Here is a 26,411-nt window from a genome sequence, read left to right as displayed (position 1 = left end):
GACATGTAAACTAAACTAGTCTTGAACTTTGACCAGTCCTCTGCCTCTGCATGCTGTGATCACAGATGTGTGTCACCACGCTCAGCTTCTGCATCAGATTTCTGTGTGCTAGTCACTGTTCTGTGCCTCATGACGATGGATAAAGTATAATGATGTCCATAGGAGTTCACAGAGCAGGGCAGGGTCAAAGCCTAAGTGGAAGGCCATGTCACAGCGGCTGTGGTCATGAAGTAGGTGTAGTTAAGGAGAAGTAGCTATGTCATAGCTGTTCTTCCCAGCTACTTTAGTAAAACCCCAAACCCAGGCTGAGATAAATCTGTTCTCTTGCTTTTTCAAAGCAAGAGCAAGTTGCTGTTTTGTTTTTTATGTTTTCCTCCTGTGGATCTCTCCCTGTAGACATTTGATAAATGTGCCTTGTTTCCAGGGATTTCTTTCTCTGGGGATTCTTGGTCCAAGCCAGATTGGAAGGATTGAGGCATATGTGACTGAGGTTTAATCTTGGATGTCTGCCTGTCTTTGGAGTTTCTTCTGCATATAAAATGAATGGTAGCATTCGAGTCTAGTAGGAGAAGAGACCGCTAGGGGAGGAAGCAGCAGACCCAGATTTCAGAGTAAAAAGAGAAGACTTGTTTTATTCATAAACAGCGACTGATAACAGATGGGTAGAAAGCTGTGTTGGGAAGGATTCTGAAGGAAGGGCATGGCAGAAAAGAGTCCCAAGGGAAAGTGCTGAAGGCAAAATACTACAGAGCACTTACTCTGGGCCAAGGCCTTAACACATTTCCCAATACCTCAGCTTTACAGGATAGGTGTACTGTTACTATCTCCATCCTAGAGCTTTGACAGCTGAGCCATACATAGTTTAAGAGACTAACCTAGCATCAAGCACACAGGTAAATGACAGAGTTGGTCTTCAAATCCAAGGCCACTGCATCATCTGTCCTCTGAGCTGAGCTCCTCTGGGCAGTATGAATGCTGTCTCTTCTTGTCCTGTCTGCACTGCTGTTCCCACTGTGTCACTGTGGAGCTCATTTCCACCAGGGACTCTTCAGTGGTGGTACTTTATGTCTTTGTCTCCCACCAATGGCTTTCTCCTTAAAGCCCTGCTTACTCTTTTATCTCTGGTATCTGGCATAGAGTATGATTCTATAAATGTCTAAGTGAGCTTTGATTTTAACCTTTCTGTACCTTTATCTGTGAAAAGATGGATTTGGACTCTGACCTTTGTGATCTCTTGCAGCTCTGAGGTTGAAAGTCCTGAATCCCACTGTTTTACTTTGTGTTTCCTACATGTTCTGTCAGGCACTTACTACATGCTTAGTGAATGAGTGTCTGAATGAGTGAAGATGTAATTATTCTCCATAATGTGCACCGACAGTGTTGGGATGAGAAGAAAAGACGGTAATGAAGGAGTAAACAAAAAGGCTTATGCATAGGTCTATTCTATGACCTTTGACCTTATAATCAGTCTTACTCTGGCAGACATCCTCTTGTGTGTCCATGGGTTTATAACAACTGCCAGCTCACCCTTGCTTTTGTTTTGGAGATTTTTTTTTTTAAATTATTTATTTATTTAATGTATGTGAGTACACTGTAGCTGTCTTCAGACTCACCAGAAGAGGGCATCAGATCCCATTATACATGGTTGTGAGCCACCATGTGGTTGCTGGGATTTGAACTCGGGACCTCTGAAAGAGCAATCAGTGCTCATTAACTACAGAGCCATCCCTCCAGCCTGTTTTTGGGGATTTTTATGTTATTTTTTTTTGAGAGAGGTTCTTGCTGACCTCATATTCCTCTTTTAGTCTGTTAGGATTATAGGTATGAACCACCATGCATGGCTTACTTTTTTAAAAGTAAGTCATTTTTTTTTTCTTTTTTCTTTTTTTCGGAGCTGGGGACCGAACCCAGGGCCTTGCGCTTGCTAGGCAAGCGCTCTACCACTGAGCTAAATCCCCAACCCCAAAAGTAAGTCATTTTTTGATTGAATAGCTCATACATTTCTAGAAGGAATTATGATGCCATCTGCTTAGCAAGGAGGGTAGGAGAGAGAAGAGAAAAGATGACTATTTCGACCCCTTGAACCGAGGAACTATCATCTTTGTACCTTTCTCAGGGCCTTGCTCAGAGCGTGGCTGGCACACCTCAGTGTTTATTGAAGAAATGAGACTGCAGGGAGGTGTTTGTTAAGGAAGAGAGGACCGTGTTACAAAGTTCATGGATATGCTTCCTATCTTTGGAACGATTCAGTTGGCCCCACTATCAGTATTCCTTCACCTCTCCTCTCTTTTTGGTTTTTTTTTTTGAGACAGGGTTTCACCTTGGCTGGCCTGGAACTCATGTAGACCAGGCTAGCTTCAGTTCATACAGATCCACCTGCTTCTGCCTCCCAAGTGCCAGGATTAAAGTCATTTGCTATCATACTTGGCATTTTTTTCTTGAGATAGTGTTTCCTTGTGTAACTAGGCCTTGCCTTGAACTCATTGTGTAGCTCAGGCCAGTCTCCCAAGAACTGAGATTTCAGGCATGCATCCCAGTGCCAGTGTATTGCCAGTACTTAATATAAGCTGCTTATGAAGCATTTGTACATTATTTAGTGTCACATTATTCCTTGACAGTGAATTATAGACACAGAATCTGAGGACTTACTGGTTGCCTCCATTGTGCCCAGTACAGACATCTATCAGCACTTACTGTGTTGCTTCACTTCCTATTAGGTAGTGGACTCTGAGGAGATAGGGCCTCCCAGCACCTACACTTGCATAGGCGCTGACGTAGTTATTATTCAGGTCTTTATTGAACTTACACCCTCAGTCATTCCTATCAGCCACCGTTGAAATCCCTAGGAAGTGGCCTTTCCACGGTCAGCCTTTTCCCTGTCTTTTTTAATTTACATGTATGAGTGATTTGGCCTCATTTGTGTGTGCACCACTTGTAAGCAGTGCCTGAGAGGACAGAAGAGGCGTCAGAATCTCCTGGAACTGGAGTAGCAGTCAGCTGTAAGCTGCCATGTAGGTGCTGGGAACTGAACCTGGATCTTCTAAGAACAGCATCCAGGGCTCTTAACTGCTGAGCCATCTCTCCAGCCTAGCCTATTCCCTTTGCTTCTCTGCATCTTTGACTTTTGGGGGACACAAGCACTTCTGAGAATGCTCTGGAGAACTAGTCTCAGGACATCTGAGGCTGTTTCAACTAAAAGCTATTCCTGGGAAGCTAACCAAAGAACCAACTAGTGTCTTTTCTTGTCTCTGTCTTTGCTTCTTTATGTTTTCCCTTCTTGAAGTCATTTGTTATCTGTGTTCCTCTGAGAAAAATCTGTAGGTAAACACAAACTCATTAGTGCCTTCTAAAGTGCAGCTCTCCCAAGAGGATGCTGGGTCATAGCCATGGGGCTTTAGGCCCTGGGCAGCTGGGGAGAACCCTGGAAAGGGCAAGCCAACTGGGTTCTTTGACATCACTGGTGGTGTTAGGAATAACTCAATCTACTCTATTACTGAGGCTTTGTATGACATTTTATTCCCTATTTCCCTTAGGATTGCATCTGTCTTCTGAGGCTATCATTTAGTGTTCTGCAAAAACATTTATTTTTCCTCCTATTCTGATGTTGTCAATAATATCTATTCTAGTGTTTAATGTGGACCAGGCACTAGGTTAAGCATTAGCTTAATTCAAATTTTTAAAATTAATTAAAATTATTTCAAAACAGTATTCTCATCAAAACCAGCACAGAAGTGATTTATTCAGGGCCACACAGCTAGTAAGCAGAGCTGGGATTTGGACCTGGTAGTGTGGCTCTGATTTCTTTCAAATTTTATCATATGATATATATTTTTAATTATATCAGGTACTGTTTGGGAGCACTTCAGGAATTATGACTAGCTCTTGCTCTTGCCCCTTCCCCTTTGTCCCTTCTCTCCCCATTCCTCCCACTCCCTGCCCCACACTTTCCTCCACCATGCCTGGCCTTTACTCCTCTCCTCTTCTGCTCTTCTCTCATTAAACCTTTCTATGTGGGGGGGGGGAAGAAATTATGACTACATAACAAGGCTATCTCTGAGCGCTTAAAAGAATTTATGGTCAGGCTGGAGAGATGGCTCAGCAGTTAAGAGCATGGACTGCCCTTCCAGAGGTCCTGAGTTCAATTCCCAGCAACCACATGGTGGCTCACAACCATTTGTAATGGGATCCAATGCCCTTTTCTGGTGTATCTGAAGACAGCTACAGTGTCATATATATAAAATAGATAAATTTTTTTTTTTTTTTAACAAAAGGAGTTATGGTCAAGTAGGGAGAGGGGAACCCATCATGTGATAATGTAGGTTGGGGCTAACATGTTGACTTTGAATGCCAGGCTGAGGAATTTATATATAGTACTCATTTTTTTTTCAGTCTTCAGCTATTTAGTATTAGATACTGTGTTGGGGACATGAAGAAGGATACAACACAGCTAATTGTAGGGTAAAACAGAAACAGATTTGGTAACAAGTTGATACCATATGGTATAAGTGTGTGTTAGGTGCTGTGATAACAAAAGAGGGAGTGTTGAACTCTGATGGGGATCCCCACGTAATTAAAGAATAAATTGTCTAGCATGTGTGATGCCTTGGGTTCAATCCCTAATAGCTTAAGAAAAGACAGACAGACATGTACTAGAGAAGATGCCTGAGCTGTGTGTGGTGTATGTGTGTATGTATTCTACATGTGTACATACAATTACATATGTGAGTGCATATGTGTGTGGGTCAAGTGTCGACACTGGGTGTCTTTCTCTGTTGGTCTTCACCATGTGTTTGAGACAGGATCTTTCACTGAACTCTGAGTTATCTAACTGGTTAGACTGACTGGCTGCAGAGCACTGGGGATCTACTTAACCCTCACTCTTAGGTGTGAGTGTTACAAATATACTACCGTGCCTAGCTTCTATGTGTGTCCTGGGGATATAAACCTAGGTCTTCCTCATGCTTGCATAACAGCTACTTCACCAGGTGGGCTGTTCTCTAGTCTCTGAGTTAGTTCTTTTTATTTCCTTCCCTTTTTCTTTTCTTTCCGTTTTTTTTTTTTTTTTTTCCCCTAGACTGGTGGGCTGGAGAGATGGCTCAGCAGTTAGGAGTATTAGCTGAGTTCAGTTCTCAGAAACCACACATTAGCTCACAACCATCTGTTAACCATAATGCTATGGGATCCGATGCCCTGTTCTGGCATGTAGATGAACATGCAGATAGAGTACTCATATATATAAATACATAAGGAAATAAATCTTAAAAGGGAGGGATGGCTATTTTTTGTTTGTTCGTTTGTTTGAAGACGGACTCACTGTGTAACTCTGGCTGTCCTAGAATTCATTATGTAGACCAGGTTGGCCTCAAACTCACAGAAATCTGCCTGCTCCTGAGCCTTAAGTGCTGGGATTAAAAATGTATGCCATCAAGCCTGACTTATTTCTCCTCCTCTTCTTCATCCTCTTCCTTTTCTTTCTGTTCCTTCTCCTCTTCCTCTTCAAGATTTTTAAAAATTATTTTTAGGGATTGGAAAGATGTCTCAGGGTTTAGAGCACTTGTTCCTCTTGCAGAGTACCCAGGTTTGATTCCCAGCCCTTACATGGTAGCCCTAACCATCCATAACTTCTGGCCTCTGTGGGCAATGCATACAGGCATGTGTACCACATACTTACATGTAAATAAAACATTCATACATAGAAAGTGAAATAAATAATAAAGATTTTATTTCCCGGAACTGGAGTTACAGATAGCTGTGACCTGCCATATGGGTCTGTGAACAGTGTGGGTCCTCTGCAAGAGCAGCCCGTGCACTTAATCACTGAGCTGTCTCTACAAAACAGCTTCAAGGGAAAAGAAAACCGTTTTCATTCAATGTGTATTTAAAGTCTGTGAGATGTGTTAAGAGCGGTGCAGCAGAATGGAAAGAGACATAAAGTCGTTCATGTATTAAACAGCATGGGATACTCTGAGAACGTCTACAAGTTCTGTATAAGTGGCGATAGGTTAAATGAGGGGTGGGATTGGAGCGGCCTCTTCAGTATCATGTTAAGAAAACACTGGGAATTTAGAGCAGGGGAGTAGCATCTGCAGATCTATGTCTTGGCAGCTGGAAGTAGTACAGAAGTTATTTTTGGAGGGATCAGGTTTAGGGAAGGAGAAGAATTAGGAAGATCCTATGATAGTCTGGGCAAGATGATAAAAACCCAAGCTTAAGCTTGGAAGAACAAACAGGAATCAGGTGTGAAAATACTGCATAGCTGTGCTTCCGTCTCTGTGTTTTGGCCTTCATATCCTTTGCCTAACACATTCACTAAGCATTTGTTGTTTTGCAAATGTTAAAGGTCGTGTATATGTAACTCCACGTTTATTATCGTGGTGGTGGTTGTCGTCATTATTTTGAGACAAGGTTTCACTGAAGGTAGAGCCTGCCGTTTCAGTTAGGCAAGCTGCCCTGTGTGTCTAGGATCTGCTTGTCTCTCCCCGGTACTGAGTACAGATACATATTGCTGTACCCTAATTTTATATGCATGCTAGAGATCTGAGCTTAGGTTCTCATGCTTGCACAGCAAGCACTTTACCCCTTGAGCCACCACCCCAGCCTCTCTTCTTCAATTTTGAGACAGGTCTTACTATGTAGCTCAGCTGGAGTGCTGAGATGATTGGCATAAGTATAAACATGCAATTCAAGTTGTCTAGTAGTTCTTTTCTTCTTCATAAGCAGACGCTCTGTTACTTTCTGTTGGCTTTGTCCTGGTAAGTCCATTACAAGTTGAAAATAGAGACTAAAAATGCGTTTAGTATACTTGATCTGCAGTTGCCACCCTAGTATCCTGTAGCGTATAGGTTGTTTACCCTTGTGCTCTTGTTATTGATGAAGTTGGGCTTGCTGCCATAGATGCCCCACAGAAGGGCTGGCAAGGTGACTCCGTGGGCAAAGGTGCTTGGTGCCAAGACTGCTGACCTGAGTTCAGTTCCTGGGACCCATAATGAAAGGAGCAAGCCAACTCACATGCTATATCCACACATGCCATGACACATGTATGCACACACACACATACAAATTTAATAAAAATTTTTAAAAATATTTCTTTATGCTTATGAGTACACTGTAGCTATCTTCAGACACACCGGAAGAGGGCATCAGATCCCATTACAAATGATTGTAGCCAGCATGTAGTTGCTGGGATTCGAACTCAGGACCTTTGGAAGAGCAGCCAATGCTTTTAACCTCTGAGCTATCTCTCCAGCCCCATAAAAATAATTTTAAAAGAGAGTATTATATTATGTATTGTTAGCTCAAGAAATGATTGAAATTTGAAGTTTGAATGCATGTGCTTTTGTATCATCATAAAGTAAAAATGTAAATCAGGGACTGTTCCAGAGACCATCTCTATCTCTTTAAATCAGGCTTTTTTTTTTTTTTTTTTTTTTAGGTTCTAGTAATTTAGCAATGAACAAATAGCCAGGGGAAACTAGATAATGAGCTAGTAACAGGATGATTCCGGATGGTGATAGTGCTTTGAGAAAAGTAGAGTAACATGTAAAGGTCACTAGAGGGAAAGGGCTGCTTTAAATTTGGGCTTATGGAGAGCCTCAGAAGAAGTGATACTGAGTCAAGGCTAGAGTAGTTACAAGGTAGCAGTTTCAAGATAGAAGTAGATATATTTCAAGTGAAAGGAGAATAAATAGAAACTGGTAGGAATATGTTGGTGTAAAATTATAAAATATGCTGTCTTTCACCCCGCACCAGATACAGTAATATAATCATAAAAGAAATCCCATGTGGGGTTGGGGATTTAGCTCAGTGGTAGAGCGCTTGCCTAGGAAGCGCAAGGCCTTGGGTTCGGTCCCCAGCTCCGAAAAAAAGAACCAAAAAAAAAAAAAAAAAAAAAAAGAAATCCCATGTGAGTAGGTCATGGTTATCAAGGGAAGAATGGTGCTGTTTGAGATCAGGGAGTCTGGCAGGATTAGACATGTGAACCTTTGTATGTGCTTTAAACATGTTGAATTTTATTAGGAGGACAATGAGAAGATTTTTGGGTGATTGTGAAAATGGGAGCGAGGTGAACTATTTGCATTTTTAAAATGAGTTTGGTTTCTTTGAGGAGACTGGATTGTAGGAATCAGTCAAAGAGGTAAGAGGCTATCACAGGGGGCTGGAGAGATGGCTCAGTGGTTAAGAGCACTGACTGCTCTTCAAGAGGTCCTGAGTTCAATTCCCAGCAACCACATGGTGGTTCACAACCATCTGTAGTGGAACCTGATTCTCTCTTCTGGTGTGCATGAAAACATAGCACTCATATACATAAGGTAAATCTTTAAAAAAAGAGGCTATCACGTATTCCAGGTGAAAGATGTTAGAATTTGTTAGTTGACCCATGGCATGTTCAAACTGCTATAACAAAATACGTTTGATTGAGTAGTTTGTAAACAACAAGAATTATTTCTCTCAGGTATAGAGACTAAAAAGTCCAAAATCAAGTTGCCAGCCTTTTGCCTCAGAAATAGCATCTTGATGCTACATGCTCCCGTATTAGTTACTTTTCTATGCTGTGACAAAACACCATGGCCACTGCAGCTTACAGAAGAAAGTGTTTAATCGGGTTTACAGTTTCTAAGGGTTAGAGTCCAGGTTCGTAAAACAAAGACACGGCCCGATGCAGGCAGAGGTGAGAGTTCGCATGTGAATCTGCAGGATTACGTAGTGAGAATGATGGAATCTTGAAACATTCAAACCTGACCGCAGTGACATACCTCCTTCTAATACTTCCCAAACAGTTCTACAAACTCTGGACCAAGTGTTTTAACAAATGACCCTATATTTAAACCAACACAGCTGCTTTGGTAGAAAGGGCAACCAGGACCCCATCCTGTTCATGAGAAGCGTTAATTGTTACATTTCCAATCTGGAGCTAAACATAATTTAAGATTTTGAGTTGATTTATATGCATGAATAAAATTTTAGGCTCTCAAAAAGGAAGTGATAATAGGGTAGAAAGGAGTGAGCCAAATAGCAAAGGGGAGAAAATTTGAGCAATCACTATGGTGTGTGAGAAGGATATGTTAGAATGGAATCTGACTCCATTTGGCTGAAGTAGAAGCCATTTGCCTGAGATGAGGAAATAGTCCGACTAGAATATAAAGTGCCATGTATTTCATAAGTCTCTCAAGTCTCTGAAGCTGAGACTTGAAAGATTATTTTTTTCTTTTTAAAAAATAGGTGTATGTATCTTGTGTCTGTGGTAGGTGGTAGGCAGAGGTCATGATCTTGTTGGTAAGATAGTCCTGATATGTACATATCTTGTAGTAAATTGTTACTAAGTCAATTTGGTAGCATTTAGCTTTGGCATATTCACCAGACTAAAAGGCATTTTGTTTTTACTTCTGTGGTAACTAAGGAAACTGGCAGTTTTGATGAGCAAAGTATTGTAGCTGATTCCAGAAATATAGAATAAGGTGATCTGGTGTGATTACAATATTTTAGCGTAAAAGAGCTTGAACATCATCTAAGTCAGCCCTCACGTTATAGATGGAGAAACTGAGGTACATGGAAACATGCCCTACTTATTGTCATAGCAGTGAATAGCTGTGCCAGGTTGGAGCCTACCGCTGTTTGTCTCTTTATTGAGAAAAGGAAAGCTGTTGTTCTACGGCCACTTCTCGGAGTGAAATGTCCAAACAGGACACACCACATGGACTTTGTCATTGTTCAGTTTGCTCTGTTGGATCTACACATTCTGGGATGTTTTTTGGGACAGTGGGCTGCCTATATGGAACAACAAAATTGTCTCCTTCACTCTTTCTTCTCTTAGCCTGTGTTATTTTTGCTCATAATACTTAAATAAATAATTTCATGGGGCTTGGGGTTAAGAGCTCTGGTTACTTTTCCAGAGGATCTGGGTTTGAGTCCTAGCACCCACATGGCGGCTCACAATCGTCTATAACTCCAGTCGCAGGGGTCCCCAGGGCACCAGGCACATACATGATGCACAGATTTATGTGACAGGCAGAATGCCCACACATAAATAAATACAGCATGGCTATTTATTTGTCTTCTACATTAAAAAGTAAATTTAATAAGGGTGAGTGATTCATGTTTGTTGTAATTGAGGAGTGAGTGAATGAAAGAAAATATTGCTGTCAGAATTCCAAGCATCATATTTTGCCATTGACATTTATAGGTTATTGACATGTCAAGGATTCCCTACAGCCACCACCTTTCTTTTTAAACAACTCTCACTCTGAAGCCCAGGCTGACTTCGCCTTGAATTTATAATTCGTCATGCCCCAACCTCTAAAGTGCTGGAATTAAATATATGAACAGGGCTGGAGAGATGGCTTAGTGGTTAAGAGCACTGCTGCTCTTCCAGAGTCCTGAGTTCAGTTCCTATCAAGGGCATGGTGGCTCACAACCATCTGTAATGGGATCTGATGACCTCTTCTAGCACACAGGTATACATGCAGATAGAGCACTACTAATTCATAAAATAAATAAATCTTAAGAAAAGTGTGTACAACCATACACTTGTTCTTGTTTAAACACAGAATACTCACTGTTGCCCAATGTTGACTTTGAGGGAAGCTTTAAGCAATGTGAAATTTAGTGTGAATCTAAAACTTATCCTGAATGTTCAGAGAGCTCGGTAGAGAAAAGAATTTTAGAAGCAACAGCATAGCAACTTTGGAGGCTGAGGGAGAACACTTATTCTATAACTGTGAGGAGATCTCAGGCCCAGGCTCATTTACTTCATACTTAAAGAAAACAGAACACATAGGACTTCACAAAAATGTTTTTGTTTCTTTAGGAATTCAAAGCAAATGGTATCTATAAGATGGCTTGGATTATACATCCTTATACCATTGCATTGATGTGTGTGTGTGTGTGTGTGTGTGTGTGTGTGTGTGTGTTCTGTCCTGTCATGTTCAGTCCACATATCCCATCTGTGCTAGCTAGTTTTATGTCAGCTCGATACAAGCTGGAGTCATTTTGACAAGCTAGAGCCATTTCAAATGAATCAATAAAATGCCCCCACCAGATTGGCCTGTGGGTAAGCCTGTGATATATTTTCTTGATTAATAATTAGTGTGGAGGGCCCACTCAGTGTGGGTGGTTCCACCTCTTCCTGCATGGACTCTAAGCTCTAAGATAATAAACCTCTCCACGTTGCTTTTGATCATGGTGTTTTATTATGACAATAAAAACTCTAACTAAGACACCAACCTTCCCATGTGTTGGGGTTACAGTGTAGGCTGCTATACCCAGGTCTTCAAACTTGCATAGCAAGCACTTTACTGAGCCTATACCAGCCATATTTTTAAATTCAATTTTGTGGAGGAATTAAGTTGGACCCCTGCTGCACAGCATACACAAAAATTAATTCACGTGTCCATGAGATGGTTCAGAAGGGAGGGGCACTTGTTGCCAAGCCTGATGACCTTAATGTGAGTCTCAGGACCTATGTGAAAAGAGAGAACCAATTTTCATAAGTTGTTCTCTGACCTCTGTACTCACACCATGCTTGACATTTGCCTCTTCCAAATAAATAAATGTATTTATGTATGTGTGTGTATGGAGGTGGTGGCATTGATGTCAGAGGACAACATCCCTGGAACCTACATGGTGGAGGGAGTGAACCAACCTCTGCAGGTTGTCCCTGGCTTCCACTCCTGCCCTGTGGCATGTGCTCTGTTCTCTGTAGAAATGTAGACATTTAAAAAAAAAATTACAAACGTTGCAAAAGATGTGGAGAAATCAGATCAGGACTGTAATATGCAGTTGCTATGAGAAACAGGTTGGCAGTTCTCAAAAAATGAAAGAGTTGTCATGTGACCCTGCAGTTATATCCTAGCTATGTTTTCAAGAGTAATGAAAAGATACTTTTGCATGACATTAGGGGTAAATGTTCATATAATAACATTCTTTATAAATAGCTCAGAAGTCAGTGACCCCAGTGTCTGCCAGCTAGTGAATGGAGAAGGATGATATATCCATACCCTGGAATGTTGTTGGCAGTCAAAAGGAGGGAACTACCACCATGCATGCTACAAAATGAATGAACCTTGAAAACAGTTGCACTACATGAACAAAGCCAACCATGGAAGACCATGTTATTTCAGTATTATATGAACTGCCTCTGTTAAGCAAATCTTTATAGAGGTAAAAAGTAAGTAAGTAGTTGCCACAGACTACGTGGAGGATGGAAAGTGACTACAGTCATGAGGGGTTTTTGGGGGGTGATTGCGCACTTCTGTGAATACACTAAAGACCCACACACTACTACTACATAAAGTGCTACTGTGCTTTAAAAACGGGTTATTTTCTCATTGTGTGAATTAGATTGTAGTAGTAAAATTATTTTGTTTTGTTTTCAAAGAAAAAAATCATATAGAGATGTTTATGTCTCTAAATGCAAATTGTGAATATGAATACTACATATGGTAGCAATACTTCTCAAACTTGTGTGCATATAAATTATTTCAGTATCTTATTAGAGTGCAGATTCTGATAAAGGGGATTTATGTGGACTCTGAAATTTCTGTTTCATAATAAGCTTTCAGGGTGTTGGTATTATAGTACTTAGATACACATAGTAAAAGTGTGGAAGATGCTCTAAAGAGCTTTCTAATAACCCAGGAGGAGTTGTTCAGTGCTTTGTAGAGAGAATTTGATTTGGTGGAAGAGAGGGCCTTAAAGGACAAAGCTTATGTAAAGACAGAGATCGAAGAGTGATGCTCTTTGTGGCGGACAGGTTGTTTGGTTGTGGACACATAGGGGTGAGTACTTAAATCTTACACACCTGAGTAAGGGTTTGATCATTTTCTATCTTTGCAAAATTTCCTCTTGCCTCAACTAGCATTTTTGGTTTAACTTCTTTTAAATCTCAATTTCAGTAGGTTGGCAATATTTGGAGCTTTGTGAGACCCTAGGAGTGGGGAGGCTGGCTAACAATAAAACATTGTATGTGTATTTTTATTGTATGTTTTAGGTGTTGTTTATGGGACCGTCAGTTATTACCCTTAACCCGAGGGGCTGCCTAATTATCTGCCTGAGTTCTAACAAGTTACCTTCAGATTTGGTTAGTGCTTGGGTCCAGGTGAATAAGCTCCCTTAATGAGGCATCAAGTGAAGCTACCTTTCCAGGTGGCTCAGGTCAATTATAGCTATAGTCACAGCTTTCCTTGGTTTTCTCCTGCACCAGAAGAGTGGTGTGAACGTAATTTAAGTAATCTTTTGGTTTCCGACACAAATATTAAAGACAGATCCTATGTTATTCTTAGCAGTTATACTACTTTGTGAACTGCTAATTGGGTTTAAGCCCCAATTCTAGTCTCAGCCTTTGGGCTTGCTCTTCTGACTGTTTCCCTGGGGCTTGGAAGCATTCCTTGCTTCTCCAACTTTGAATGCACCAGCAGTCAGTGCTCTTAATCGCTGAGCCATCTCTCCAGCCCCCTTACTTGGCATTTTCAAGTGTTTGTATACTCTCTTGTTTCATGTCCAGGGGGTGTACTGGTTTTTTAGCATACTTACATTACAGGAGAGGCTTTTCTTAAGTTCTTAAGTATTCACTGACTACTTAGTTCTTGTACTCTTTAAAGGCCACGAAAGCAGTCTAAAGTGTGTACTGACTCCGAGGCATTTTCCCAGTATATGGGAGAGGTAAACTAGGCTAATCTAGAACTTGGATGAGGCATTCAAAATGCTAACTCACAAACAGAAGCCGAGGTTATATCAGTACCTGAGACTGAGTCCCTTCTTAAATTGAGAGCCACGGATTCCTTGCTTGTGCTGGCCTGGTCTTGACTTTCAGCAGTTAGATAGTTGGAAATCGTGTCTAACCATGATACTGTAAATGAATGTTCTAGAACAGAATTCCTCAAATTTTACATAACAACACCTGGAGGTCTTGTTAAGCGATTCTGGGGGCTGGAGAGATGGCTCAGCAGTAAAGAGCACTGGCTGCCCTTCTAGAAGGCCCAGGATAAGTTCCTGGCACCCATATGGCATCTCTGTAGTCCAGCTCCAGATAACTTGAGACCCTCACACAGACATACATACATGCAGGCAAAATACCAATGCACATAAAATAAAAATTTGAAAATGTTAGATTGTGATTTAGTGGTGCCTGAGTTGTGATTTTCTTTCCCGCCCTCCATGGGGATTGAACCTAGGACCTGTGAATGCAGGGCAAACACTCTAACAAACATTTAGATGATTTGTGTAATTCCTTGGTCCATATTTAAGTAAAAAGGAGAAAAATCCATGCTAGAGAAATTAACTAACGTGAAATTAGAGCCAGCTTTTCAAAGGATAGCTTGGATTTGGATAGGAAAAGAAAGAAAGGGCGTTGCAAGGAGAAGGAAAGCATGGAAAGGCCCAGGCACAGCAGTGAGGCTCATGTACTGGGGCTTTAAGATGAGCTTGGAGGTCATAGTTGGAAAAGACTTTTCAATAAGTAGTGTGCAACTCGGGCCTTGGTTGTTCCTTTAGAAACGACACCCTTACTTGTGTGTTTCTGAACCTTCCAAATGAGCTTTTCTAGATTTTCCCATCCATTTGTTCCCTCTTGCAGTACTATCTGACCACTATTCCTGAAACATGAAAGCCTGAGTCAGGGCACCTGAAAAAATGCCGAGGCAGCATGTGGGGCAGGAGAAGGAAGGAAAATGGTTGATTTCATTACCCAGATTGATTCAGCTGGGATGCAAAGCCAGAAAGTTCTGTTTATTCAGTGTTAAACACTTTCAGTACACGTACACAGACAATGCCTGCTGATGTAGAACACTTGACTTAGTATAATAAAGTTCTGTGTTTTACCTCACATATTTTATTTATTTTTAGAAGATTTATTTTATGTATGGGTACTCTATATTTGCATGTATAGCTGCATGCCAGAAGAGGCATCAGATCCCAGCATAGATGGTTGTAAGCTACCAAGTGGTTGCTGCAGTTGAACTCAGGACCTCTGGAAGAGCAGACAGTGTTCTTAACCACTGAGCCATCTCTCCAGCTCCTCAAATGTCTTGTTTAAAATACCCCTCCCTCCCTCTCTTCCCTCTCCTATCATCCCCTCCACCTCTCTTCCCTTTTCTTCCCTCCCCTTTGCTTCCCTCATGCAGAGGCTCGAGGCTGACTCTGGTGTGTGTCTTCCTCAATTGCTCTCTACCTTATGTGTATTGGGGCAGGGTCTCTCACCTGAACCAGAGCTCGCACATTCTGCTAATCTAGCTAGCCTACTTGTTGGAGGGATTCCCTGCCTCAGTCTTCCTGGCAGGGGGATTACAGATGGGCAGATGCAGATGGCATTTTATCTGGGTGCTGAGGATCTGATCTATTATACTCTTCATGCTATGTGATAAATGCTTTATCTACTGATACATTTATTTTCCCAGCCCCTTAAAGTGCTTTTCTGAAATTATTGGATTGGTGAGAAGCTGAGCCTTGAGCATCTTAAGTATAAAAGGAATATTTTTAGTGATGTTTTTGTTAATTCTTTGAGAATTTCATCCAATGTACTTTGATCCTATTCATTCCCTTCCCCCGTTTGTCTAACCTTTCATCTTCGAGTTCATTCTTCTCTCTTTAAAAAGTCCATGAGCCCAGTTTGTGTTGACCGTTCTGTAGGTGAGGCCCACCCCTGAGTGTGGTCAGTATACCAGTGTCATACCATTAAAAACTGACTCCACACCTATCAAATGCCAATAGTTCCTCGGCTAGATATGGGGCTTTGTGCCTACCTCCCATCCTCCATGTTGGGAATAAAGGAATATTTTTTGATTTATTTATTTGACTATTCCTGTGCTCTGCCCTGAGGGTTTCTCTATGTAGCCCTGGCTGTCCTAGAACCCACTCTGTAGACCAGGCTGGCCTCTAACTCAGAAATGTGCTCATTTCTGCCTCCTGACAGCTGGGATTAAAGGTGTGTTTCTAATCCCCTGTCTCCTTTGTTGTCAGGGAACATTTCCTGCCCAATTTGCTGTAAAACTATGTTGTTTGACCTAAGTACTGGAATTTTGGCATGATATATGGCTTCAAAGAAGTAGAAGATACACTCTAGTGTTAAGGATGTAGTAGTGATTTTCAAGAACAGAGGTTATCAACAGGGGCATCTTTTGTTCCCTAAATTTTACTGTGTCTGTAGATGTTCTTTTTGGGTGCTACTGATCATATGCAGGACATGCCCCTCCCAGAAAGTAAACAGCATCCCCAAATATCAGTGCCAAGTTTGAGAGACCCTAGGTAGAGCCAAAGCTTTGAGTTTAGCAGGCCGTGCACTTCTAAGGTGAGTAGCAGGGCAGGAGCCAAAGACCATCTTGGCCTAGTCTAATGTTCTGCTTGCTCCTGTGTGACCATTCATGTGGCAGTATGTGACAGAACTTTATCTGCCTTCATCTTTTACTAATTCTGGCTCATATTTGTCCTAGACATACTTAACTCTTTGTACACTGTACAGTTTTATTCTCCTTGCTGTCATGGGATTTCCTTTTCCAAGAACACTGCTCTCATTTCTGGATAATATTTCACAACCATTCCAAGAAACCTTTCCTGGTTTATAACAACCCAGATTGGGTTAAACCCATTTGTTCCTTCTTCCATAGCTTACCCTTACCATATAATAATAATGCTCATCACCATCCTGTGAGCATCTTGGGAGTTAGGAGTCCCACTTTTTTTTTTTTTTTTTTTTTTTTTTGGTTCTTTTTTTTTAAGCTGGGGACCGAACCCAGGGCCTTGCGCTTCCTAGGTAAGCGCTCTACCACTGAGCTAAATCCCCAGCCCCAGGAGTCCCACTTTTGATTGCATAGCTCAGCCATGTAACATTCATTCAGTCGTAAAAGCTGAACTAGAGTAGCAGCTAAAGAAGGGAGACACTGGTGTGAAGTAGTGGTGAGAAAGGCTTCCTAGAGTTATAGACATGGAGCTTCCTCTTTTGAGTCCTTAAGAATACTGATGAGTGTTTTTGAGCCCCTTGTTTTGAGTGGGGACAGTTATAAGTCAATGACAGATTTTCCTGGTGGTGTCTTTCTACAGGTTGATATGTCAGACCTCTCCCCAGAGGAGCAGTGGAGGTAAGTGTGGCAGTTTGGGTTGCATGGGTTAACCCAGCTAATTGCATAACTACTCTTCTTCTTCTCTGTGTATGGATGCATTGTCTTAAGACCAGTTGGACAGGTCTTTGGGAATCTTTCCGAGTATCTGGGTCACTTCTGAGCAACTCACTCAGTCCTAGAGTAAGTACTTGGACTAAGAAATCTCCTGTGGTGAAACCAGTTTTGCCATTTACTAGTCATGTGATATGGGGTAATTTACTTAGTTTCCCACTGCTTCGTTTATTACTACCCCCTTTTTTCCTATAACAAGGATTGGAGCCAAACCTTAAATATGTTAAACAAGTAGTCTACCACTCAGCTGAAATCCCAGTGCCCTTTTTTTTTAAATTTTGAAACAGAATCTAATCATTGCCCAAGCCAACTTTGAACTTACTGTATAGCCTAGACAGGCCTAGGATTTGCTATCCTTCTGCCCTAGCCTCAGAAGTAGCTGGAATATAGGTCAGTAACACCTGGCCTGAGAGTTCACCTCATTTGTAAACTGAGAATCATAACAGTATCCGTACCTTAAAGCCGTGGACACTCAGAGGTATGAGGGTTAATGTCTATAAGGTTCTTGGAACCGTGCCTTGGGCTGTAAGCTTCCAGTGTTACCTGCTTAGAAGACGATAATTATCATCATTAGCTGTGATACAAGATGGACAGTTCTGGCTTGGAAAAGGCAAGCTGTATCTTCTGATTTCAGCCCTGTTGCTGTCTTGCTTTGTGATCAGAAGGCATTAACAAATATCTTATTTTCATGATTTCTCACAGTAAAGAGTATTCAGGGTGCTTACTTCAGACTTCAAAAAGAGGTTAACAATCAAGCTGAAATCAGTCAAATTAGTAGGAAAACCCTTTAATTGAGATTAAGATAATCAATTATGGACGTATAGACTGGCAGGAATACCAATTCAAATGATAAATCTAGAGTGATTTTAGATAACATGTCTTACTGTGATGCATGCCTCTTTGCTAAGGTGACATTGTGATTGTCTTCTGCTATATTGAAGACACAAATGTTTTAAGCACTATTTATTCTAAAGATTGTTAATTGGGTCATGTGTAGAAGAACGCAGCCAAGATTAATGGTGTTCACAACATTTAAAAAATATTTATTTATTTTATGTATATGAGTATACTATAGATGACCAAACATACCAGAAGAGGGCATCGGATCCCATTTCAGTTGGTTTTAAGCTACCATGTGGATGCTGGGAATTAATTCAGGACCTCTGAAAGAACAGTCGGTGATCTTAACCACTGAGCATCTCTCCAGCCCTGTTCACACCATTTTAGGACCAGATGGGAATGGTGGTGCACATCCTTAATCCCAGGAATCTGGAGGCAAAGGTCTCCATGAGTTTGAGGCTAGCCTGGCCTAAAAAGAAAGGAAGGAAAGAAAGAAAAAAGGAAGGAGAACAAAGAGCGAGAGCAAAAGAAAAAGAAGGAAAGAAGGAAGGTAGGAAGGTAGGTAGGACTGTTGAGCTGAAAGGGCACAGGAAAATGGTTATAGAAACAGGAAAGTTTTTTGTTTGTTTGTTTGTTTCCTTTAATGTGATCATAAATATTTGAAGGTTTGACATTGGGATTAAGATGCTATGTCCTTTGTTTTCATAGAATTTAGGATTAGCTGCACTGTATTAAAGCTATAGGTAGGTGCATTTTCATTTCATTGTAAAATATATGTGTGTTTAGATAAGGTCTCATATATGTTTTAGACAGGCTAGCCTCAAACTCATAGAGATGCCGCTGTCTCTGCCTCCAGAGTGTTGGGATTAAAGACGTGTGCTAGACCCAGCTCAGGTATCTTTCTTAAACATCCCAGGCCAGAAAATTCTCTTTAGATTATTAAGATGCTTCCAGATAGACTGGTTTGGCTGTCTGATGATTGACCTTCTTGAGCCCTTGAGGAACTGTTTACTTGATACTGAAGATGAAGACACAGCTGTATTAATGCAGATTTGAAGCAGTTCAGAGTTTTTAGCCCTTAGTAACCCTGGCAAAAAGGCATGATGATAAAACAAGACTGGAGAATCAGCAAACTTACAATGTTACCCCTCTAGTGGTGTGATAAATAGTAAAAGTCTAAGGCTTTATAGCTATAACCTCTGCTCTCTCCTCCTAGTGACAGGCTGAAATAGGATTGAAATAGCACTGACACAGGCTTCTCCTGGCATTTTCTTCCTGAGTCAAGAAAGGTTTCTAAAGTTTCTGCTACAAGGGCCAAACAGCACATCATTCATCTCTAATCCTAATAGCCGTACTTTATAGCTACGGCCTGGAGAGGCTCTACTCTAGCCCATGTCCATTTTCTGAGCCATGGGCCTTAACTCCTACTTTTCATGGTACCCTTCAGTTAAAAACCCAGGACTGCTGTGCATGGTGGTGCACATCTTTAATTCCAACACTCAGGAGGACAGAGCGGGGCAGATATCTGAGTTTGAGGCCAGATTGGTCTGCAGAGTAACTTCTAGGACAGCCAGGGCTTTGTAGAGAGAACCTTTCTCAAAAATAAACAAACAGGTAACAAATGAAAAAAACAGGGCCATGTTCTGAGCTATGGCAACAAGATACCCTAAGAAACACTGCTCCTTTACCCCCACTTATTCTGTCATTAACTCACCCTATTTGTTTGGCTTTCAGGGTCGAACATGCACGAATGCATGCCAAACATCGTGGCCACGAAGCCATGCATGCTGAAATGGTCCTCATCCTCATTGCTACCTTGGTGGTGGCCCAGCTGCTCCTGGTACAGTGGAAACAGAGGCACCCCCGTTCTTATAATGTAAGCCACTTCTCACTTTCAAAAATGTTCTTTAAGACAAAAATCTCATTTAACTCAGTAAGGCCTCGAACTCATCATGTAGATGAGGATGACTTTGAACTCATGATCATCCTGCCTTTTCCTCCCAAGTACTAGGATTATTGGCGCGTACCACTGCACCGGGCACAGCTCACTTTTTAGTTATTAAGAGACCTTTGTAAGTGTCCCAGGGTTCAGCCTGACCTAGGGGACAGATAGGCTGATAGATATAGTAGCAATAATTTTTCATACGGGATGGTGAGTAGTTTGTGGGGTGTACATACATGCATCTCTAAGGGGCAAGGAGAAACAGGGACCACTTTTTCTTTGTTTGATTGCTTTGAGACAGGGTCTCATCTTTGGCTGTCCTGGAACTCATTATGCAGACCAGGCTGACCTTGAATTTACAGAGGTTTGCCTTCCTGCTTCTGCCTTCTGAGTGCTGGGATTAAAGGCACGTACCACTACTCCCCAGTATCAGACTACTTTTGTGGCCAGAAAAAGTAGATAACTTCCTTTTAAACATTGTGAGACGGATTCATGAAGAAAATATCAGAAACCATTCATTTGGAAGGGTGAAGTTCACTCAACAGAGAAAGCAAACACTAGTCTTATGAGGAATAGATTTCATTAATCTGTATACCAAAAGCCAATCAAGCAAGCAATCAAAAAGGCAATGGAGGAAGTAAAGAAAAATATATAAGACATACAGAAAATAAATAGCTAAGTGGCGTAAGTAGGTTCTTTCTTATTACTAATAAAACTTAGTTCTAGATAGGTTAAGTTCACCCAGTTAAAGGTGGAGATTGGCAGATTGGAGTAAAAAAAAAAATCCCTCAACTTATCAGCATGCTGGGTGTATAAGTCTCATTTTAGATAGCAAGGCACACAAAATTGACAGCAAAGGGATGGGAAAAAATATTCCATTCAAATGAGAGCCAAAAGGAGGGTGGAGGGGATAGATCCAGACCAGCCCATTCTAAATACTTAATGAGGCGTTGCTCCTCACACAAGGAAAGAGGTCCTCTTGCAGAAGCCCAGGCTTTGCTTCCTAGCATCCCCTTGGGTGGCTTACACTGCCTGTAACTCCAGCTCCACCGCACCCCTTCCGCTGGCCCCTTCAAGCACCTACGCACATGCACATTCCCGTCCCTCAACCCCACATATACGTGCAATTAAAAACTGTGTTTTGTTTTTTGAGATGGTGTTTCTAGGTGTATCCTTGGTTCATCCTAGGTCTTGCTCTGTAGATCAGGGTGGCCTTGAACTCAGAGATCCCTCTGCCTCTCCTTCCCGAGTGCTGGAATTACAAGGCATGTGCTACCACCACTCAGCTGAAAACAAAATTTTTTTAAAACAAAAAAAAGGAAGGTGGGATTGTTATACTAATGTCAACTAACATAGGCTTAAATAAAGATGACATGTATGTGCTTGTATGTATTAGTGAGTACATATAAAAAGAAACTGCAGTTGGAAAGTGTACGTGACAAAAGGGCCCAAGAAATAGGAAGCAAAACTGACAGGAGTGCAGGGAGCAACAGGCAGTTTTGTTAGTAGTTGGAGAATTTAGTACTCCACTTTCAATGATGGACAGGAAAGTGACACAGAAGGTCACACGTTGTGTAGAGAACACGAGGGACAGTGTAAACCAGTCAGACTGGTCCAGGTTGACTATGAACTTGACATGCCTGCCCCAGTCTCCCCAGTGCTGGGATTACAAGTAGGCACCACCATACTTTACAGCACTCACTGAGTTCTTAGTGGCTAACACTTTACATGTATAAACTCAGTTCATTTGCTGAGTAGTGTTTTCTTCAGTCACTAACAGGTAACTGAAATAGAATATCTGAATACTTTGCTCAAATGATAAGACCATTAGATAATTTTACTGTGTGACTCTCAATCATAATCCCTAAGTGCTTTTTTCCCCCTCTAGTATATGTTTAGGCTTCCTGTGGTAGTGCAGAGATCCTTAGGGGTCTGTAGCCACCTGCCATGCTATCTCATTTAATCTCTGGAGCAACGATATTAGATGAATGCATAGAGAGTTGAGGCCGCAGAGAATACAGGAAGGCAGAGATTGAATTAAACTCATGTTATTTGTTTTCTATATCATATTTTTTCAGCTTGCTCTATATGGCCTCTGGAGCATAGTGGAAAAGAAGCTGACCTTTGTCCTTGAGCTGACCTATAGCTACTTCAGGTGTTGGCATATATGACTAGTAGAGATCTGTGCCTTCAGGTCATAGTATATGGGGTGCTCACATGATACCAAGGGTTTCTGAAGAGTCCATAGCTTGACTGGTTGGACGCTGCTCATGCTTCACCCCAGCTTCTGAGATGAGACACTTGTAGTTACTTTGTGTATTCTATAGAAAAGAAATTACCAGTTTCATTGAGCCTACAAAAAAACAAAAACAAACAACAACAACAACAACAACAAAACCATTAGAACTAGAAAAAGGGCCGAGTAACAGCCCTTTTGTATTTCTGTTTCCATTTTATTTTGTGTGTGTGGGTATTTTGCTTACATGTGTGTCTTTGTACCACATGCCATAGCTTTTCTCCTGGCAAGGGCATTGGATCCCCTGGGATTGGTGTTACAGATGTAAGCTGCCACATAGGTGCTGGGATTTGAACTTGGGTCCTCATAAAGAACAGGAAGTTTTCATAGCTACTGAGTCACTAATTTTAATTCCCAACACCTGTGTCAGGCCGCTCACAACTACTTTTAATACTAGAGGATCTGCCACTTTCATCTAGTCTCCCAGGACACACACACACACACACACACACACACACACACACGTAAAATATCCCCACAGACATGTACATAAAAATAAAAAACAAATCTTAAAGTAATAATAATAAAGGCTGGATGTGATGGTGCACGCCTCTCATCCCAGCAGAGGCAGGTGGGTTTCTGTGAGTTTAGGGCCATTCTACATAGTGAGTTTCAAGACAGTCAGAGCTACATACAGAAACCTGTCTTAAAAGCAAAAAACAACAAAATAATGAAAAATGAAAGACTTGGGTTGGGCATTTAGCTCAGTGGTAGAGCGCTTGCCTAGCAAGCACAAGGCCCTGGGTTCGGTTCCCAGTTCTCAAAAAAAGAAAAGAAAAGAAAGAAAGACTTTAAAAAGAGAAAAGGAACCAGGCAGTGTTCACAACACCTTTGCTCTCAGCACTCAGGAGGCAGTTCGAGCACTCTGTGAGTTCGAGACAGTCAAGACTGTTACACAGAGAAACCTGAGAGAGAGAGAGAGAGAGAGAGAGAGAGAGAGAGAGAGAGAGAGAGAGAGAGAGAGAGAGAGAGAAGGAAAAAGGAAAGAAATCTGAACAATTTTGCCTCGTGTGTGTATTTAAAACTTTGTTTGTTTGTTTGTTTTGTTTTGTTTTGTTTTTTTTGTTTATTGAGACAGGGTCTCCCTGTGTAGTTCTGGCTGGTCTGGAACTTACCCTGTAGATTAGAGTGGCCCTGAACTCACAGAGATCCACCTGCCTTTGCCTCCCAAATATTGAGATTAAAGGGTTGCACCCCCATGTCACACCCAAAACTTTTCTTGTATGCACAAATATTTGATTGCAACTGAAGTGTCAACTTTGGGAGAATTCCCAAGAGGCCTGCATGTAGTGACACCTGTATTGTTTACTTGGTGACTGTATAGCAGTGGTGTGATTCCAGTTGGTGGACTGACCACTCTGACTTTCCACTGAACCTCAGTTCTTATTTCTAAGGTGAGCTATCATGTTCATTTCATGGGTTGTGAGAATTTTATAAACTTACATGACAGTGTAGACTCTAAAACTAATGTTAGTAACTGCCACTGGCCCCACTCTCCAGGGCTCAGGGACGAAAACCAGCCTCTGTCACCAGCACCTGCTTTATGTAAAAGAGGAAGAGTTTTATTGAGCTAAATTCCCTATAACTTTTTTCCTTCCTTCCTTCCTTCTTTTTCTTTTTCTTTTTGAGATGGGGGTCTCACTATATAGTCCTAACTAATTTAGAACTGACTATATAGACCAGGCTCACCTCAGACTCAGAGATTCTCCTGCCTCTGCCTTTGGAGTGCTAGGATTAAAGGCGTACCTGCTGCTCCTGGAACACTTAACATTTTTTTTTTTTTTTTTTTTTTTCCGAGCTGGGGACCGAACCCAGGGCCTTGCATGCTAGGCAAGTGCTCTACCACTGAGCTAAATCCCCAACCCCTTAACATTTTTAAATACATAGTTTAGTGGCTTTTTGAACTGTCATAGTGCTATGCAGTCTATGTCACTATCTGATGCCAGGACCATTTTATTATCTCAGAAGGAAACCATGTAGCCACTAGGCAGCTACTCTCTACCCGTACCCTCCCTCCTCCCTCCTCTGCTTTCTGTTGATCTGCCCAGTCTGTATATTTCATCAGTGTCCCTGTTTAATACAAGGCTTTCTGTGTCCAGCCTTTTCCAGCCATGTTGCTTCAGTGCTACGTTCTCGTGGTAAATGGATAATATTCCATTGTGTGGATGCACACACTGCACTTGGTTCTTGTATTCTGGTTGATGAACATTTGGGGTTGTTTTCATCATTTGACTGTTGTGGATAGTGCTTGCTAACATGTAAAAGGTTTTGTTTATGCATCATTTTAAGTTGTAGGTTATGATGAAGTAGAGCCGCTGAGCCATCTAGCAACCCCGTTTTAAATGTTAAGGACCCTCTCAGTTGTTTTTACAGCAGCAGCACCACTTTTTATTTCAGTCACAGCAGGCTACGCTCCAGTCTCTCTGCAGTCTCCCTAGTACATCATATCTCTCTATGTCATGAGTGTGACATGCTATTTCACGGTGGCTTCGATGGCATTTCTCTCATTAAATGAACCCAATGATGCTTACTGGTTGTTTGAATATTTTATATAATTACTAATGTTTATGTTTTGGGTTTTTTGAGACAGCATGAGGTAAAGCAGCCTGGTCTCAAACCGCTATTCATTGAACATCCTCCTCCTCCTCCTCCTTCCTCCTCCTTCCTCCTCCTCCTCCTCCTCCCCCCCCCTCCCCCTAGTGTTGGGATTCATGTGTGTCTTACCATGCCTCGGTGTTTGGAGATAGTCAGGTTCTTTCCACATTGTAAGTTGTCTCTGTGTTGATGACCTATATGAATAACTGCATCTGAATTCCTGTCCATCAGTATATGTGGGCTGCATCTTCTGGGTTATCCTGTCACCTCAGTACTGTCCTCTGATATGCACACATTTACCATTTTGATGAGGTCTAATTTTTTTCTTTTGTTGTTTGTACTTTTAGTGAAATACCTAAGACTCCATTGCCCACAGACCACCAGGAAGATATTTGTATATTGTGTGTGTGTGTCTGTGTGTGTGTGTACCTGTGTGTGTGCATGTACCTATGTATTGAGCCAGATGTCAGGGGTCTTCCTCAGTTGTACTCTACCTTACTTTTTGAGACCTGGTCTTTTTAGACCAGCTGGCCAGCCAGCCCCAGAAATCTGCCTGCCTCTACCTCTCAAGTGCTGGGATTGCAGGTGTATGCTACCACATTTTGCCTCCTTTATTTTTTTAGCACATTTTGAAATTTTGTAAATGATCTGAGATTAGTGGTCTAGTTCATTCTTCCATGTGATAGAGATCTAGTTGTCTCAGCATCTTTCTTGAACGGAATTCTTTTTCCATTACATGGCTGCGGAACTCCTGTCTACAAGCTAAGCAGCTAGGAGCGGTGGCACACCCCCTCACTGCCCCAGTGGATTTGAGGCCTGAAATACAGAACAAGATCCTGTCTTTAATAACAATTTAAAAAATGACCATAGATATAAAGATCTAGAGTGTGTGTGTGTGTATTCTACACATTCCCACACACACAAAGCTGGGTATGATAGCTTGTACTTGTAATCCAGGGACTAGAGAGGCAGAGATATATGGATCCCTAAGACTCACTGGCTGGTAAGTTCCAGGCCAATTTGGGACCCCGTTTCAAACAAACAAATAAAACTAGTGTATGCTGGTGAGATGATGCACTTGCCACACAAGCCTGATAAACCTGAGTTTGATTCCTGGAACCGACTGTTGAAGGAGAAACTGACTCCTAAAAGTTGTCCTTTTTAACTTCTATATACAAGCTAATAATAAATTTCTTAAAATTCTTTGCACTCCAATTTTATTTACTTTACAGAAGGATTCTTTAAGTATAGCTTGGGGAGAGGAAAGATTTAGTGTTATTTTAGAGCTCCATTCTAACCCAAGTGTAGCATGTACACCTTTAATCCCAGCACTTGGGAGGCAGAGACAGGCCAGCCTGGTCTGTAGAGCGAGTTCCAGGACAGCCAAAGTTACACAGAGAAACCCTGTCTCAAAACAAAAACCTGCTGCATACAAATTTAATTCTGATCAGTATGAACAATATTTTCATCAAACCTTTCCACTAAAGCATTAATAATGAATAAAGTAGTCTGATCAAGTTTAAACCAAACTGGCCATCAAGGCCAGTTACACTTAGTGCTGGTGAGAGCCAAGAATCCT

General features: G+C 41.5%; 1 protein-coding gene across 1 annotated transcript in view; it reads left to right on the top strand.

Annotated features, from left to right (window-relative positions):
- Rnf121 (ring finger protein 121) overlaps nt 1-26,411 on the top strand; it is a 55,855-nt gene that overhangs the window by 4,384 nt on the left and 25,060 nt on the right. Inside the window, exons 2-3 of the mRNA XM_032893121.1 lie at nt 17,029-17,066; nt 19,734-19,875. Of these exons, the coding sequence (XP_032749012.1) occupies nt 17,029-17,066; nt 19,734-19,875 (180 nt within the window). The remainder of the gene's footprint in view (nt 1-17,028; nt 17,067-19,733; nt 19,876-26,411) is intronic.

This window comes from Rattus rattus, chromosome 2 (genome assembly GCF_011064425.1).
Source record: "Rattus rattus isolate New Zealand chromosome 2, Rrattus_CSIRO_v1, whole genome shotgun sequence".
Lineage (NCBI taxonomy): Eukaryota > Metazoa > Chordata > Mammalia > Rodentia > Muridae > Rattus > Rattus rattus.
Note: the sequence above shows the minus strand (reverse complement) of the source record. Positions and strands in the feature narration are given on the sequence as shown.